General features: G+C 34.6%; 3 protein-coding genes across 6 annotated transcripts in view; 2 read left to right on the forward strand and 1 right to left on the reverse strand.

The window, feature by feature from the left end:
- Positions 1 to 8,761, forward strand: part of Centrocortin (cerebellar degeneration-related protein 2-like) — an 88,228-nt gene extending 79,467 nt beyond the window's left edge. For all 3 annotated transcript variants that reach the window (XM_076326689.1, XM_076326690.1, XM_076326688.1), the window contains exons 2-7: positions 82 to 194; positions 277 to 425; positions 2,456 to 2,639; positions 4,038 to 4,261; positions 4,864 to 5,017; positions 7,047 to 8,761. In XM_076326689.1, coding sequence (XP_076182804.1) covers positions 82 to 194; positions 277 to 425; positions 2,456 to 2,639; positions 4,038 to 4,261; positions 4,864 to 5,017; positions 7,047 to 8,315 — 2,093 coding nt within the window. In that variant the 3' untranslated portion in view covers positions 8,316 to 8,761. The remainder of the gene's footprint in view (positions 1 to 81; positions 195 to 276; positions 426 to 2,455; positions 2,640 to 4,037; positions 4,262 to 4,863; positions 5,018 to 7,046) is intronic.
- On the reverse strand, positions 8,454 to 11,742 carry LOC143154757 (uncharacterized). 2 transcript variants are annotated; one of them, XM_076326693.1, is made up of 7 exons: positions 11,618 to 11,742; positions 10,612 to 11,030; positions 10,313 to 10,518; positions 10,188 to 10,243; positions 9,880 to 10,099; positions 9,594 to 9,802; positions 8,454 to 9,461 (listed from the first exon to the last, which is right to left on the reverse strand). In XM_076326693.1, the coding sequence occupies exons 1-7, from the start codon at positions 11,692 to 11,694 to the stop codon at positions 9,383 to 9,385; spliced, it is 1,266 nt and encodes a 421-aa protein (XP_076182808.1). In that variant the 5' UTR covers positions 11,695 to 11,742; the 3' UTR covers positions 8,454 to 9,382. The 2 variants fall into 2 exon arrangements, with proteins under 2 accessions (XP_076182808.1, XP_076182807.1); XM_076326692.1 differs by having other exon boundaries at positions 8,489 to 9,461; positions 10,313 to 10,536.
- Positions 11,743 to 13,307: 1,565 nt separating this feature from the next.
- LOC143143212 (sodium/potassium-transporting ATPase subunit beta-1-like) lies at positions 13,308 to 15,939 on the forward strand. The gene is made up of 7 exons (XM_076304226.1): positions 13,308 to 13,759; positions 13,988 to 14,179; positions 14,346 to 14,462; positions 14,605 to 14,774; positions 14,875 to 14,970; positions 15,094 to 15,259; positions 15,345 to 15,939. Exons 1-7 carry the CDS (start codon positions 13,420 to 13,422, stop codon positions 15,443 to 15,445), a joined length of 1,182 nt encoding a protein of 393 aa, XP_076160341.1. The 5' UTR covers positions 13,308 to 13,419; the 3' UTR covers positions 15,446 to 15,939.
- Positions 15,940 to 16,340: the final 401 nt, after the last annotated feature.

Consider the following 16,340-nt stretch of genomic DNA (forward strand, 5'->3'; position numbering starts at 1 on the left):
TGAAAAGAATTTTAATTTTTGTCCATGAACAAAAATTAAGATTTATTTAAATACGTCTAATTGGTTGGAAACTTATTTCAGATCTGCAGTTGGCTGCAGAGCTTGGCAAGACTCTCCTGGAGCGAAACAAGGAACTGGAGAACATCATCAAACTTCATCAGTCCACCATCGAGGAACAAGCACAAGAAATAGAGGTAATTTGTCGATAATTACGTTTCGTAATGCACACGATGATGAATAATTGGTTCAATATTCGGACGTGACGTTTTCTTCCAGTACACCAAGAAACAAACAGCTGCCTTGAGGGAAGTAAACGATTCACGACTGAAAATTTACGAGCAACTTGAAGTCAGTATCCAGGACTTGGAACGAGCGAATCACCGTCTTGTGGTAGAGAACACCAGTGACAAGAAACTTATCAAAAGGTACGCACGTTGACAGTTTCACGGTGTCTCCTCGTTAAAAGTCTAAATTTTCACCTCGATAAAAGTTTCGCGCAGAGAAATTCTCCGAAAAATACGATCGACGATGTGTAATTACACTTTCTTGCAAATATATTCTCCGTTGGTGTTAAATACAGTTTTATTCGATGCAAATAAAATTACGAAGAATGACAATAAAATTTTACAGAAAAGTAGTTTCTTTTATTTATTGAATAATGCGTGCTGACAGTAAAATACAGCACAATAAAATCCGAAGTAATAGGGAAATAGGTGTATCAAAGATAGTAATCTGAGCTTTCGAAAATATATTTTCAATAATGATTTTGGTACATTATATATCAGGTTGTTCGGAAAGTTGTTTCGTTTTTTTTTTTTTTCGGTGAAAATGAAACACGATTTTTTTAGAGTGTACAAACATTTTATTAAATTATATATTCTCCATTTTGGAAAACGAAATGATTTTCCGAACCACCCAATACGTATCTATTATAACAGTACATTTTAACTTAAATTTAAATAGTAAACTGCAACGTTACACTTTAATCAGACACGCTGGAGTTTCCATCCTCTTCGTTACTTGTTTCTGCATGTTGGCGCATTGCATGCAGTTTGATACTAATCAACAGAGTTTACTATTTTCATAACTCCTCTAGGCAGTTCTTTTTTGTTTTCTCTTCGGTGAAGTTCTCGAGCCAGATATGCTTATGAAGGCGCAACATTAAGGAATCACCGTTTAAATATATCTCGTATGAAATTTTGGCGCGCTTTCTAAACCGTGACTCTTCAATATTTTCCAATGGTTGACAATAAATACGTAAAATTTTTATTCTTAATTTTGGGAGTGTCGTCGATGAATCGGTGAAATTTTCCCGATGAAAATAAATCCAAACACGATCTTGTTCGCATTATTTTTAAATTACACGCGATCAACAAAATTTTCGAAAATAATTCGATTAACGCGCTATTGAAAACACGTCCGAACAAGGTGATGTTTGGGCTCGTTTTCATCGGGAAAATCTCACCGATCCGATACTTTCATCGCGATATAATGAAAAATATAAAAATAACTATTTCGCATTAATAATTTACACCGACTACATTTACTACATTGCTTTCAAGTTTCAGCCATCGAGCTCATGTAATGCGAGACTCGCTCGTTATTGCTGTATCTCGTTCACATTTCTCATCGACTAGTATACTACTCGACGTTCAGTAACGAATCGAGACGACAAAAATCGATTCGAGCGAACTCGAGTTTGTGCCATTTATCAAGGAGTCGCTGTATATTATTTCAATACGTAGTTACGTGGGATTTTTGTAGCTTCGCGAAAATACTTATCATCGAGAAAATGTAATAAATTTGCAATGCTTGAAAATTAATGGAAGTCGAAGGAAGAATTTTTATCGGCGTTAAAAGTTTCTATCGTGTCCAATTTATTAAGATATACAAAATTTCTATCGTGTCCAATTTATTAAAATATAAAAAGTTTCTATGGTGTCCAATTTATTAAAATATCAAAAGTTTCTATCGTACCCAATTTATTAAAATATAAAAAGTTTCTATGGTGTCCAATTTATTAAAATATCACAAATTTCTATCGTACCCAATTTATTAAAATATAAAAAGTTTCTATGGTGTCCAATTTATTAAAATATCAAAAGTTTCTATCGTATCCAATTTATTAAAATATCAAAAATTTCTATCGTATCCAATTTATTAAAATATACAAAATTTCTATCGTGTCCAATTTATTAGAATATCAAAAATTTCTATGGTGAATATTAAAATATAAAAATTTATTAAAATATAAAAAATTTCTATCGTGTCAAATTTATTAAAATATCAAAAATTTCTATCGTGTCCAATTTATTAAAATACAAAAAGTTTTTATCGTGTCCAATCTATCAAAATATCAAAAATTTCTATCGTGTCCAATTGATTAAAATATAAAAACTTTCTATCTTGTGCACGGTATTGTTTAACGCTAATATTCTTCGCGATCTGTCAACAGTCAATGCTTAACGATCGAGAATCTCGAAGCTCGATGCGAGGAACACCAGAAGAAAATCGAAGAGATGAACGAACAATACATAAGTGTGTCCCGGCAACAGTGCACGAGTCAATCGATGAAAACCACGCAAACACAGACCACTCTATGGAAAGCATCGGTCACGCAGGGTGGCAGTACACAACAGGTATTAATATTCATAGAATTCATTTATTATTGCACGATCTTAGATAGAGTTTGATAATTATCGGCCACTCGGTTTGGTACTGAACATAAAACGGTGAATCTTGATTTCATCGTAAAAAACTCACAATTTCGCCGCAGAATTTCTATTCCATTCAGCTGAACAACTTCCGAACAATCTCCTTCTGTTTCGTCGGAGAACGATTTACAATTACCATTGAAAACCACCAGTCCGTTTGGAATTGAAAAATTTGGTAACTTTAAAGGGATAAGATCGTGCAAAGTGTTTGAAAAATATTAGGTACAAAGATCACCGATTGGTGAACTCGTAAAAAAAAAATAAAAGTGTTTTAATAAACAGTATACGAAATTATTTTTTTGATATATTCGACTTTCTGTTTTATAAATCGATAAACAATTCTCGGTAGAGTTACACGTACCGGAGAATAATTGATATTCTTCGAAAGTGGTTTAATTGTTATTTTCTTGGTTTTGAATCAACGAATATTTGATGGATCGAAGTGGAAAATTTTTTAGTGCAGAAAACAATAGATATTTATATTGAAAGTATAACGAAACCAGAATTCTTTATCGATTTAAATTTATTTGAAAAAACTTGTATCGTCTAAGATAATGGATACACGATCGAAAAGAATCTCTCTCGATGTTGAACACTTCATAATATATGTAGATATAGAATAACACATTTTTTATCCATTTTGGGAGATCTTTCTTTCAGTTTGGTAACTCGTATTTCTACTCCAACTTCCCTCAACCTGTACTGATAATTGATTTCGACGCTTTAGTTTTCGATCACCTAATTAGCATTTTGTCATCCAACCGTGCAAAACAACATTATCGCTATAATTGGATTTGTTCGATAATCTTACTTATTTAACGAACCTGTTACCTGAACCATCTTAGCCTTATTTTGAATACTAATATTTCTGTTAATTGAATCTACATTTCTGAATTCAAGATTATCTCAAGGTCGTAGTATAAGTCATTCAATTGACCTTGATGTCAGCTACGACTCCATAAAATTAAAAATATATACCATTTAAAAAAGTCACGACGACTGCGACTTTTTAAGAACACAAAAAATAATTTTAGAAATTTTCAATATCCAAATGTGTAGTCCTTCGAGAGTTAACTTTCGTTAAAAACATTTCTTCCGCGGTATAACAGAGATTCCTGAAAAATGATAAGCAAATTTAAATTGTTACTTAAAAAATATCCTGCGTTGAAAATGTTCAAAGAGAGTGAAATTTTCAATGAAATTCCAAGCGCGTTGTTCCATAGTTACATATTTACCACAGTACGATGAACGAACGACGAGAACGTACCAAGACGAAAGATGAATGTTCGTTCGTGGAATTAAACGATGAAAACAATTTTTCAGAACGCTGCCCCGCCCGAGGAAGAAGAGACCGTATTGCTGAGACAATTGCAGGATGCACGAAGTCAAAGAGCGAGAGAACAGAAAAAAGTGACCGAACTTGGACAGCAACTTGCATCTCTGTTACAAGAGAACAGTGCTTTGGAAGAACAGTTAAACGTTTGGCGTAGCAAAGCGCAAGATGTAAAGAGCCTTCAAGAAGAGATAAATGCGCTCGAGGAAGTGAGGTATCGTACCGTTGAGAATCTTGTCACGATCTCTTTGAAAGCGTTACATCCTCGCTCAAACAGAACGACAAGTACAAAAATATATTCTTTACGAAACATAATAGAGAAACCTGCTCCGCTAAGCTGTTAACGTTTCAACCACGTGGAGAGACGATTTTTTTTATTGCTCGTTTAAGGAGATGTTAACGACTCGATGCAAGAACACTGTAGACGTATCAACGTATCTCCCAAGACACCTACTTTGAACAGAATTTCTCAATGAAAAAAGTGTACTAGATTTGTACAGAGCCTCGTTTTATAGAACAGACCTTGTGTACCATGAATTTCAAAATCGAGAGATAATATTTAAAAATTTGTATCAATTGAACCGTATCCTTGGCCCATGAGGCAATAGAGACCGAATTGCATTTGCTTGGATAGTTTTGAGAAGACGGTCAAAGTATAGTACGATAGTCTTTTATTTATCTAATACCTGTTGAGAGCGCAGATATTGTAATTAAATTCCAATTGAAATCACCAGAGAACCAATCCCACGAGATTGTAAATTTTTCCGCGCAGAGAAAACAAGGTTGTCGATGATCAAATATTTTGAATTTCTCCAGACGAGGTCAATTATGCGGACGCTGTTTACGTGGAATGGAGACGAAAACACACGCCGAACTTTCAGTAATGTTGGACCAGGAAGAGTACGATGACATCAGTATGGCCGAATCGCTGATGAACGAAAATCAACGTGAAACTGAAATGCTTATGCAGGTACATACTTATTTTCTTTATTTCCACCCCCACCCCCTACCCCTTAAGGCTTGTTTATCATCGAGCTGTATATACATACGTACACGCATGAAAGATGTCCTCGTCTTCGCTCTCTAACTCTGTTTAAATCGCATCGATCGTCCGCTCTTCGAGCAACGGTACTATTCGAATGCACCGTGAACGATGATACTTGTTAAGGGCTGGACGTCACCCACGTGTTCACACTTCGAAAGTAATTGAATTTTATTTGCTTTAGGAAACGGTCACGACAAAGATTAAGAAATCCAAGGCAAAAAATGAGAATAGAGAATTTCGTTTCCCGTTGTGGACAACTTTCGCGTGTATATGGAAAGCACCATCGTTGATCGTTATTTTCTTTCATACGATATGCTACATAAAAAACGAATGCATCATACCGTTGCTACTGAAACCTTGTAGAATACCGATCTTCATTCTGAGAAAGATTTTGCTGGTGAAAAATAGCAAGAAACTGCTTTAGAGTGGCCATAGTGTATAGGAAACGCTGAAACATTCATGTCCATAATATAGAATTTAAAGTAAACGATTAATTAAACTGTGAATTCGCTCTACGCATGTGTAGCGAGATGTTTGTTTGCATTTTACTGGAACACGTTTTCCGTTGACAATAACAATCTCGAAGTAACTGAACAATTCAGTTGAACGAACGTTTAATCGAGAAACACTTGTTTCGATGAAACTTGCAAATTTGAAGTTCGCATCGTGTTTTCGTTCCAATTGTCAGCTGTATCTAAATTCGTAACCGTTTGAATATTGTTCGTTTTATAATCGTTAGTTTGTAATTTCTATTATCGAGGGTACTTCCGACTTAGACTGTTCCTAGTGTCATTCCATTCTTTTCTTTTTTTTTTTTTCTTTTTCACTAGATTAACCAAAAAGTAGTTCGAGAATATATCAAAATTATAAACACCATATGTTAGACGCATCGTGAATTTTGTTCGGTGAACTTGATTAATGATACGGTGTAGGTGATACGAAACAAAACTTATAACTGAGCACTTACATTATTAAGAGTCCGTAACGAATTTATAACGAATCGATGAAAGCCAAACGAATGCCGCGCGTAAACGACAGAGAAACGTTCTTGCATGTTCGTCGTGTACTAATAAATAAGGAAATTAGCGTAACTTTTACAATCTGTAGATATTATATATCGTCGAGAAAAGAGAAGAAGAAACGATCGATTTCCAAAGAATAACAAAGACTGCGTTGAATTATCGAATTAGTAAATAAGTTTTCTTATCACTGTCCGTGTAATCGTTCGAGGTGGCTGTCGAAAATTTCAAACAGAGAATCGGATCTAGTGATGTCGCTTCTTTTTTTTTTTCTTTAGAGTTAAGTTTCCCGTATCGTCTCTTTTTTCAGACGTTGTTTGTTCGACCTTTGAGCATGACCGAATGTTAGTATATCTAGTCGATGTATTTGTTAAAATTGTTGTACAATGTAAGTGCCAGATTTATATGATCTTAAATAAAACATATTTTTCCAATAAACTATGTTGCTTCTTTTATTTAATATCCTATAAATCTGGCTGTTCCCTCACCTCTGACCCGGTCCATCCCCGCTTTCTGAACACCGCTGAAACGATCGAATGAAATTTTCGTAACCGACACATGCCATTCGTTCGATTTCGTTGCAAGTACAGCATGCTCGAACTCTGTCTTGTTTTCAAAGCTAATTCCCCGACGATCAAATTCACGTACAACCCGTAGTTGCATCGCCGATTCCATCCAAAACCTTCGAACATCGAACTCCTGCAAACGAACAATTCGTTTTAAAACCATTACGAACCGTTTCATTTGCTAACCTAATCACGTTTAACCTACAACGAGAAACGTTTAACAAGACGCGGTACAACGTCACGTCGAAGGTAATTGTTCAACACCGCACAATTTTCAAAGATATTTCAATTCACGTTTTTTCTTCGTTGTACATCTTATCGAATTAAAACACACTCTGTACGCAAAATGTGAAAATACATTGTTTCCAGGACTCGAGCAACAAAGACGGACCGTCCACGGACCCGAACAATCCGTACAAAGTTCTCGTAGAGAAGTACCAAGCCCTGCTAGACGTCCAAAGACGATCCACACCACGACGAAAGGACAGCATGCCGACAGCCTGCATGTCCCTGCAAGAGGAGCTCGAAATGTCCGGTGAATTCGGTAGCTTCCAAACACCGTCGTTGGAGACGGAGATGCAACAAGAGTCGATGAAATCCGTCGGTGGGAACGGTACGCGCGCCAAAACCGAGATCTGCGGTAAGAAACCATTTTCCGCGACACCGACCGACTTTTCCGAAGCGGAGACCTCGTCTTCCGGTTTCGCGGACGAAACGAGCAACAAAGCGACGCAAACCGAGGGAAGGCCGGGATCGTTCCTTTGCTCCATCGCCGGTGAAGATTGCAAGTTCAGCATTTACGACGATAACAACTCGTTCGAGAGCAGATTCCAGAAGACACCGGAGTACAGACAGGTGTTCAGCGAAATATTGAACACCGTGAAACGTAGCGACAGGAGCTGCGCGGTGGAAACCAAGGACGAGACACTGCCGTTGTTGGACGACTCGACCAGTACAACCATTTCGCAACCACAATCATCGGTGATGGCGCACGAGGACTTTCCCAGCGAGACCACGGACGATAATCAGAGCGTTATCTCTTCCATCGTATCGTCCGTTGTATCCGAACCACTGTACAGAGTGCAGACTCCGGTTCCGCAGAACGCGACACAAGAACGACAGAATAACGAAACGACGACGACTCACGCGCACGTGAAGAACGGAAAGAACACGACCCAACGAAACGGTAGCAGTTTGGATTATCTGTCGATCAATGTCCATCCGTCGAAGAAATCGTCGAAGAAGTCTGGTGGTAGAAAATTGTCGTACAGCGAGAAACCAGCGACACCTGATGTGATTCAAACATTCCAATCGACTAATGTCAAGCACGCGACGCCAAAGTCGAACAACGGCGGCAAGAAGAAGTTCAGACCCTTGACAATGGTCGATCAAAACGGTATTACATGCAACGGATTCGGTTGCACGAATAACAGAACGACAGAATCGCCGAACACTGTAAGGCGAGCCAACATTTATGCACGTAACGGTAACAGTCAGCACAATAACGGTTTCGAATACAGAGACTACAAACCGAGCACCGCGTCGGAAGAGGTCGCGCGGTTGAAACGGTTAGAAATGTCGTATGCGGAAGTTCTTCGATTGCCAAACAAATCCAAAATGAGCAAACGCAGAAGCTAAATGGATTCTTGAACGGAGCGATTTTAGGAAAAAGAAACAGACTTTTATACGTAATCTATAGTCAAGTGAGATTAAGTTCAAAATTTTTTATGTTTAACGTCGAGCAGATACTTAGGCAAAACAAGATTAAATTATTTCAGATGTAAGATTCAGTATTGGTAATCAGTGCTAATTAAACACATTTTGTAAATATTTATGAGAGGCGATTGCGCATAACATCTAGGTACTAAACTATTTTACATTAATTTTTTTATTATATTTTGTATCTTAATTGTATATTTTCTTTTCATGTGGATGTATGAGGGTAACAAAGGTACACAACGTTAATATATACTGTTGGCGATGCACGTGGTTTCATGAGCAAGATAAATTGAACTGTGTCTCGCAAATTTGTTCTCCCTTAGAAATTGTAGTTGTGATAAAGGAATAAAATTATGTGCCATTTACTACGTCGAATTACAATCGTTAACTAATTCCAAATACTTGCTCGCATTTCCTTCTGTAAAACGTATATTATCTATTTCTGAAAGGACTCGGTGCATGTCATTAACAGCATGTACGGTATAGTAGCTTTTATATCTCATAGGTTTCAATTACAATATTGTGATCATCTTGTACCGAGCAAATAAAACTGTGGTAGATTCTATCGCAGTAACGCCTGATCCCTGTGTCTATTGTAGATCCTGTTAACCACGAAAAGGCATTTCTTTCCTCTAAAAGATTTCATTAAAAACAAAATTTAAAAATTCCTAAATGCTTGTTTTATTCGAGTGTATTAAACATACAAGAAGCATCTTGTACTTGTCGTTTACAACTTAAAATCATTTACTATCGCATTCTTCCCTTTAATTGCCAAAGCGTACTGTTTTATACAAATTAAACATAATCTATGTATGTTATCTCGTTAATCGAAATTCCATTGAGAATTCGCCTTTTCTACGCATTACAATTTTTTAATAATCTTGATTCCATCCCTATTTCCCACTTTTATTCCCTTTCAGACATATTTGGAATAAAATTCATTACCATTATACATGGCATTTTCCGATTAAAAGTGATATATTTACTTAAGAATCATCAAACAGTGCACGATGCACGGCTCCTAAACTTGGTTGTACGTAACTTGAACTAACGCTTCTTCTGGATCTGTAAAAATACGCGAAAATATTTATACGTAACACGTATTTTACGATTATGATAAAATGTGAATAATTATGAACGAAAAAGGTGTAATTATTTAAAAACAATCTGTTAATATAATCATAAACTTATACTGACTCTGTAAGAGACCTAACAGCAGGTCCTGTTGGATTATTTTTTGGTCGTGGATTTACAAGAAGACATTTCATTGGATGTCCATCTAACTGTCTATTATGGTAGGTTTCAACAGCTTTAGTAGCATCTTTCAATGTTTTATAAATTACTTCTGCGGTACCCGGCCGTACTAATCTGGATACTAATAATTCTCCAACATCCTCGAACAATTCCTGAAATATAAAGACATTAATTTTTTCTTTCGTATAAGTTAGTTCTAACTCCATCCTATTAACTTAGCGAATTATACCTTAATATCTTCTTGTGTAACATTTGCTTGTAAATTTGACACTACAATTCTATAACCAGTTGATGGAGATAACGAACTAGAACTCGTTTTGGACCGGGATAAAACACTCATAGTTCGGGATTTAGTTGGTACCGAATCTAATCTTGACTTTACACCCACATCTCTATGACTTCTTGAATCGTAATACTTTGATTCTATTGGATCCTCTGCTAATATAGTACTATGGAATAGCATTACTGTTAAGTATTGCAAACAAAAAATTGAACTTTATATAATTCAACGATTAAATGAACAATACAAATGTATACCGTGATTTTGTGCCAAAACTCCAATCTTCTTTGTACGATGGGGAGGCAGCTTTTGTCTGAAAACAATAAGTTCAAATACAAATATTAACATAAAATATTAATAAAGAAGCAATTAGAATATTTACCATTGAAGAACGTGCAATAATTTTATAGTCCCTTGCTCTATCCCGCTCTCTATCAACATCGGGCTTTCGAGAAGGTACAATTCTTGTTACATTACTGCTTGTTGGCTTTACCCAGGTATATGGAGATGCAGGCTTAATACTGAACACAGGAGGTGGTGGTGGTGGTGTGGGAGCATATTCGTTACTCACGGTCCTTCTTAAAGGTGCTGTTTCCATTAAATAATCTGAAATGTGTAAGCAGATCAAATGATTTTACAGATAATATATTGTTCCAAATACTTAATATAAGCTTTTTGTACCATCGTTGTAATCCATATTCATGTCTCCCATGTAATGAGGTTCCGCAAGTGGAGGTGGTCTGTAGCCTACTGTCCTTGTTGGTGGTGGCATATAATTGTTTGGAATATTGGGTGGTATAGAATGTGGTACGATCGAAGGCATTTTATTAGTCGATAAAGATAACCTTCCATTGCGACCTGTTTTTCGAGAAATTCCAGGCAATTGTGATTCTACTTTTTTCAGTTGAGATGCACGGATCTTATCTAATTTTAATCTAGCATCGCTTTGTTTTGCAATTTCTGCAAGCTTATCTCTTGCATCCGTAAGTTTCTCCCGATTCTTTTGTATAATTTTAAACCGTGCATCTGTAATTATTTGTGAACCACGTCCTCTCAATGAACCATTAGCACGTGCTCCCCGATTAATTCTTCTACGAATACTATACAACAAATAATAAAATTTTATATTTAAAACCAATATCGATAAATTTGTTTCATAGTTGTAGCTTACATTTAAAAATAAATGCTTACTTAATATAATGTTATATTTAACTATTATTAATGATATAGAGCAGGGTTAGACAGCAGTAAACACACATCAGTCACATTATAATTGTCCGATGTAATTGATATTTATAAAATCCATCATTAAATTACAGTACAATTTATGACAACGGAAATTTTTTAAACAGTGTTCAAAAAGTACTGTCAAGAAAAAAATTCGATTTTTCAAACATTTATGACAATACCTTACCTTAAGTAAAATTAACCAATTTCAAAGAATTTTTATTTTTTTAAAATCAAAATTATTAATTAAAGCAGTCGGATTAATGTAATAACAAAATAATTTAAAAAAAAAAACATTGCGGTAGAAGTGAAGATCTTTTGAAGATATTGCCAGATAAATTAGAAAGCAAACTTCTTCTTTAATGACTGGAGGCTTAATACTTTAAGGTTATAAGGTAATCGATAATACAGTAGTCACTACAAAGTCAATTTTACTAGTGATTTTTTAAAACTGCCTCACCCTCCACCTTTGCTTCTCATTCCTGACGATTGCGATTTTTTAATTATGTCATCTAAACTTAGACCCACATCAGCCATACCGTAATAATTCGACTACCCGAGACAGACGCGATTCATGAAACCAAAATTACAGGCTACTTTATGCTTAAAGGGATACCCTCATATAACGATCACGTTATCCGTTGGAAACACCTTGTGAATCTGCTTTATGGTGTATTCATAAACTTGAAATTATATAAGTCTGCACGAAAATAATGATTCTACTTAATGATCTAGAAAACAGGGATAAATATTTATACAAATTACTCTTTATGTATAATAGTAAACGTATTTTTGAAGACTTTATTACTTTTAATAATATTTTAATGAAAGCTACACCCTTATTCTCGATTCTGATTGGCTCTTAAAATTTGGACTATGTACAAATCTACAGTCTGTTCCACAAGACGTAGATTTAAATACAACCACTGTATCGTTTGGGGTTATTTTTCAAGTAGAAACTGGTAGAATAAAATTTATACAAGTAGTATATATGTATACATAAATAGCAATATTGTTAGTTTCTTTTGAAGACTAACTTTTGCAACAATTTCTTAATGAAAGTTCTGCACATGGCATGTTCATGAATTTGTACGACTACTAGTTTATATATTTTTCATAATTTGACATTTTACCGACCGGTAGAGGTTGAACATCTTATATATTTTTCACCGATCACTCTGCTGTAGGAATGTATGGACTTTTTCTTGTGTTAATAAAATGTGCATAAAAATGTTAAACCAAACTTTTATATGTTGCTACTATGTATATTCACTTATGTTCATTTTTTGTTATGATAGGGTAATAAAACAACGGTAAACGTTGGCGGCAAAAAGCCGATTAATAGGCTACCGGTCGGTAAAGTATTAACTTCTTTTTATTGGTTTTATGTATTCTATATATCATTAAAGTAAGTTTTCTAGTTTCTGAAGGGCCATTACATCAATAGCAAGCATACATTCTCTTTGACAAGTTTGATGAGAAGTGTGTTAAAGAATTCCTGTAAAATTCTTAGCTTGAATTAATTTATCATTCCACTATTTCAGTGTCACCATATCTGATCAAACTATCAAACTGCTCTTATTGAAATTTCTCATTCATTACTTAGACTTTCTCTTTAATAATAGTTTTGTATGTTTAAACCTTACTCTTCTTTTATCCGATGAAAAGTCCTATAAACTTATATTAGCTGAAATTTATATTAATGACATATAAATGCATTATATTAAAGAAACTGTGTACTGTTATTCAGCAAGAAATTTTTTTCTTTGCTAATATATTTCAATTTCAATTATTTGATCAATAATTTCATATTTTTCAGGCACATTGACATAAATACATATTCTGTCACCATAGGCCTATATGAAAATTACCATAACTATAATGGTATACATCTGATATACTTTCAAACTCATCATTATGCAAATGGAATTTATGCTTATTTTACTATGAACAAATATTATATAAACAATCATAAATGGTGACAATATTCATGGTTCTTTAATAAATTATAATAATTTAAACAAATATGATTTTATTGACAGTAACCTTTGATTTGAAGGTAGTATAAGTGAAATTAATTACTTTCCAACTACTAGTAACCTACGATTACACAAATTTCAAAATCATATGAAAGTTATGTTGGTGTCATATCATGTTCGTGTCATAGATGGTTCCAACTCGTTTCAATATCGGTTCAACTGTAATGCCATATGTTTAAAAACATATTGTACTGTTTTGAAAAACATTAATTATACGTCATTAATGTTTTTTCAAATTTATATGCATTTATATGTCATTAATGACCTCGGAATGGTCTTGAAAATGACGTGTGTATGTACATATATAGAATGTGTATATGTATACTCCTGTTTATTGAAGAAAAATAGCTATCTTCAGAATTCGGAATATTTCTTATTAACCTTCTCCCCACAATTTGGTGTTCGGATATATCAACTAATTTTCAATATGGTTATATTACACGACGAAAACTATTACGAGAGTCGAAAACCTCGGCCTAATTTAGGGCCCTTTAGAAATTTCCTGCGACTCGTTTGGGACAACGAACGAAAAGCATTTCTCGATAGAACAGCGATAGAATGGGGTAACGTAAATAACGATATGTGCGAATAAGTTTCGTTTCGGTGTTTTCATTTTGTAATGAGTTTCAACGATTTCATATCCACCTCTATTAAACTTCATTGTATGTAAAAACGATCTGGAAAAAAATTAAAACGCACGTATCTCCAACTGTACTATTTTTTTACATTTTTTCCCGTCCATTAGGGAGAAACATAATTGCGTTGGCGTCAAATATGCGTTCAAATTTTAGGTCAACTAGGAATATTCTACTTATGTTTTTATACGATTCTGGGGTCAATATTCGCACTGCAAATGAAGATTAGTATAGATTATGTCTCTCATTTGGACAAACCACTTTTCCAATATTCCGGTATACCCACAAGATCCCTTTTGGCGCGAAATTTGGCACTCTTTCGTTCGCCCAAGCATTTCGGCAGTCCAGGTATATAAAGAATATTGTTTAAAAAATAATAAAATTTTTCCAATTAAATAACAAATTGTCGTTGTGTATATCATGCCCAAGTAAGTATTGCTATTTTAATAATACATACAATTCATTTTATGCGTATAAATATCAAAATTGATATTAAATGAATTTCTTTCCCAAGGGATAGTTTTTAAACCGAATAGCATTACAGCTACATCGCCAATCATCTCGGTGTATAACTCGAGTATCAGTACTGCACCAAAAAGACATATTCGAGCCTTGACTGATTTTTTGCAAGGTATTCGAAATCTATATTCCATATTCGTATTTACAGCACACTGTACATTTGTTCTCAATTTGAAATTTATTTTTAACAATCAACGTTATTATTGTTAATTTTATTTTTCAATGAAATTCAATTCAAACATTTCTTATTTTAGAGTACAAAAAAAATTCAACAGACTACGATGTCAATTGTCAAGGTGGATTTCAATCGAAACGTAACGACAAACCGTGCTTTTTCGACATTAAAACCCTCAAAGAATGCGGCAGAGCTCCATATGGGTACACAAACCCTTTGCAACCTTGTGTTCTTATCAAATTCAATAAAGTAATTTCACTGTACGAGTGTATTATTCGCGACGAAAAAAAAAAAACTGATGTAAATTGTCGTACTGATAACGATCAATGTGTATCTGTATATAATGCAGAGGTTCGATTGGGTACCAAGGTATTACAATCAATCGTCTCATTTGCCGGACAACATGCCACGTTGTTTGAAGGAAGCGGTACAACAGTCGAGAAAGGTTTACTTGAACAACTTTCGCTATCGACTAACAAGATTATTTTAAGTAGATAATTAAGATCCTCGAATTTAAAACATTGTACTGTATTTGTCGCGAGAAATACTGAAACTTATTTTATTGTAGTTTTACGTTTGGCTGTCGTGCGACGGGGCAAACAACGTCGACAAAGAGCACGTCGGAGAAATAAAATATATACCCGATCCTGGATTTCCAGTTGAATATTTCCCGTTCTTCGGCCAGTCGAATTATCTGTCACCCATCGTTGCGTTACAATTCATGAATTTAACACGTAAGACAAAGAGCCTACTGTCACACGAAATTATACGTATATAAAATCGCTATGCACATGGTTTTTTTTTCGTATTTAATTGCAGCGAACAGATTGGTCACCGTGGAGTGCAATTTGTGGGCCTTCAACATTGAACAACGTTCTCGCCACGCGTTAGACTTTCAAATAATAATAGACCAATTGTAAGATAATTGATTCACCACATTTACGAAAGTTTTGTACGAAGCCTTTGGAATTTATTCGACGCCTCTTACGGAACATTGGTGATGATATTTTGGTTGATATAATTCAACAAATCGAGTAACATTTTTTTATTCAACGAACGTAACATCAATGACGAATTTTTGAAAAGAAGTAAAGTTATCGATCGTGTTATCTCTTTGTCGTGTTATTAGAGGGAAGAAACCTTAAAGATTCAGCGTTGTTGGATTCAAGACTTGTTAAGTCGCGATATATGACGTTACTGTGCGTTATAATATACTATAGCAAACTTACTATCCCGATGGAGATCATTTTACATTCCAGGAAAAATAATAGGAAAAGTAACGATAGAAGTAAAAAAATTGTACACAAGAATGAGACACGTAAACGCGTAAATAATATAAATAAAGTTGATCTTTTTTATTTTCTTATTTTCTTTACTCAATTAAACTTCGGTATACCTCGGTGTTTTGCACATATCTGCTTATATCTGTAAACATGTAATTTTTTTAATCAAGGGTGAAAATACTCGTAGATGTTCTTCTGCAAATAATTATCCTTCCTCGAGTATGTGAAATCAAAGTTACGCTAAAACGCGATCTTCGTTATGTTTATACCTTGTAACAAGAAACATACGAATTGGTGTGACCTCGAGCGTTTCCGATGTAATACAGCCGATGTATAATTTTAGAGATAAAATTTAATACGTCTATAAATTCAAGTTGATCTATTCCGCGATACATTCTCCAGCTTTAAGTCGCTAAACGGGGCACTAAGGGAATTAATAGATTATCATTTAAATATAAACATTTACATATCTTACGTTTAAGTACGGATAAACAGAAACAATAGTAAAAAATAGAGATAAAATTCTAATCGC

Source organism: Ptiloglossa arizonensis, chromosome 2 (genome assembly GCF_051014685.1).
Source record: "Ptiloglossa arizonensis isolate GNS036 chromosome 2, iyPtiAriz1_principal, whole genome shotgun sequence".
Classification (NCBI taxonomy): Eukaryota; Metazoa; Arthropoda; class Insecta; order Hymenoptera; family Colletidae; genus Ptiloglossa; species Ptiloglossa arizonensis.

Coding starts and splice junctions, on each gene's coding strand:
- LOC143154757 (XM_076326692.1), bottom strand. CDS start 11,694: ATGGCTGATGTGGGTCTAAGTTTAGATGACATAATTAAAAAATCGCAA. Junction 11,031..11,617: donor ATGAGAAGCAAAGGTGGAGG/GTGAGGCAGTTT, acceptor TTTGTTGTATAG/TATTCGTAGAAGAATTAATC. Junction 10,244..10,312: donor TTATTGCACGTTCTTCAATG/GTAAATATTCTA, acceptor TATTGTTTTCAG/ACAAAAGCTGCCTCCCCATC.
- LOC143143212 (XM_076304226.1), top strand. CDS start 13,420: ATGTTTTTTCAAATTTATATGCATTTATATGTCATTAATGACCTCGGA. Junction 14,180..14,345: donor CAAGCATTTCGGCAGTCCAG/GTATATAAAGAA, acceptor TTCTTTCCCAAG/GGATAGTTTTTAAACCGAAT. Junction 14,775..14,874: donor TTCTTATCAAATTCAATAAA/GTAATTTCACTG, acceptor TATATAATGCAG/AGGTTCGATTGGGTACCAAG.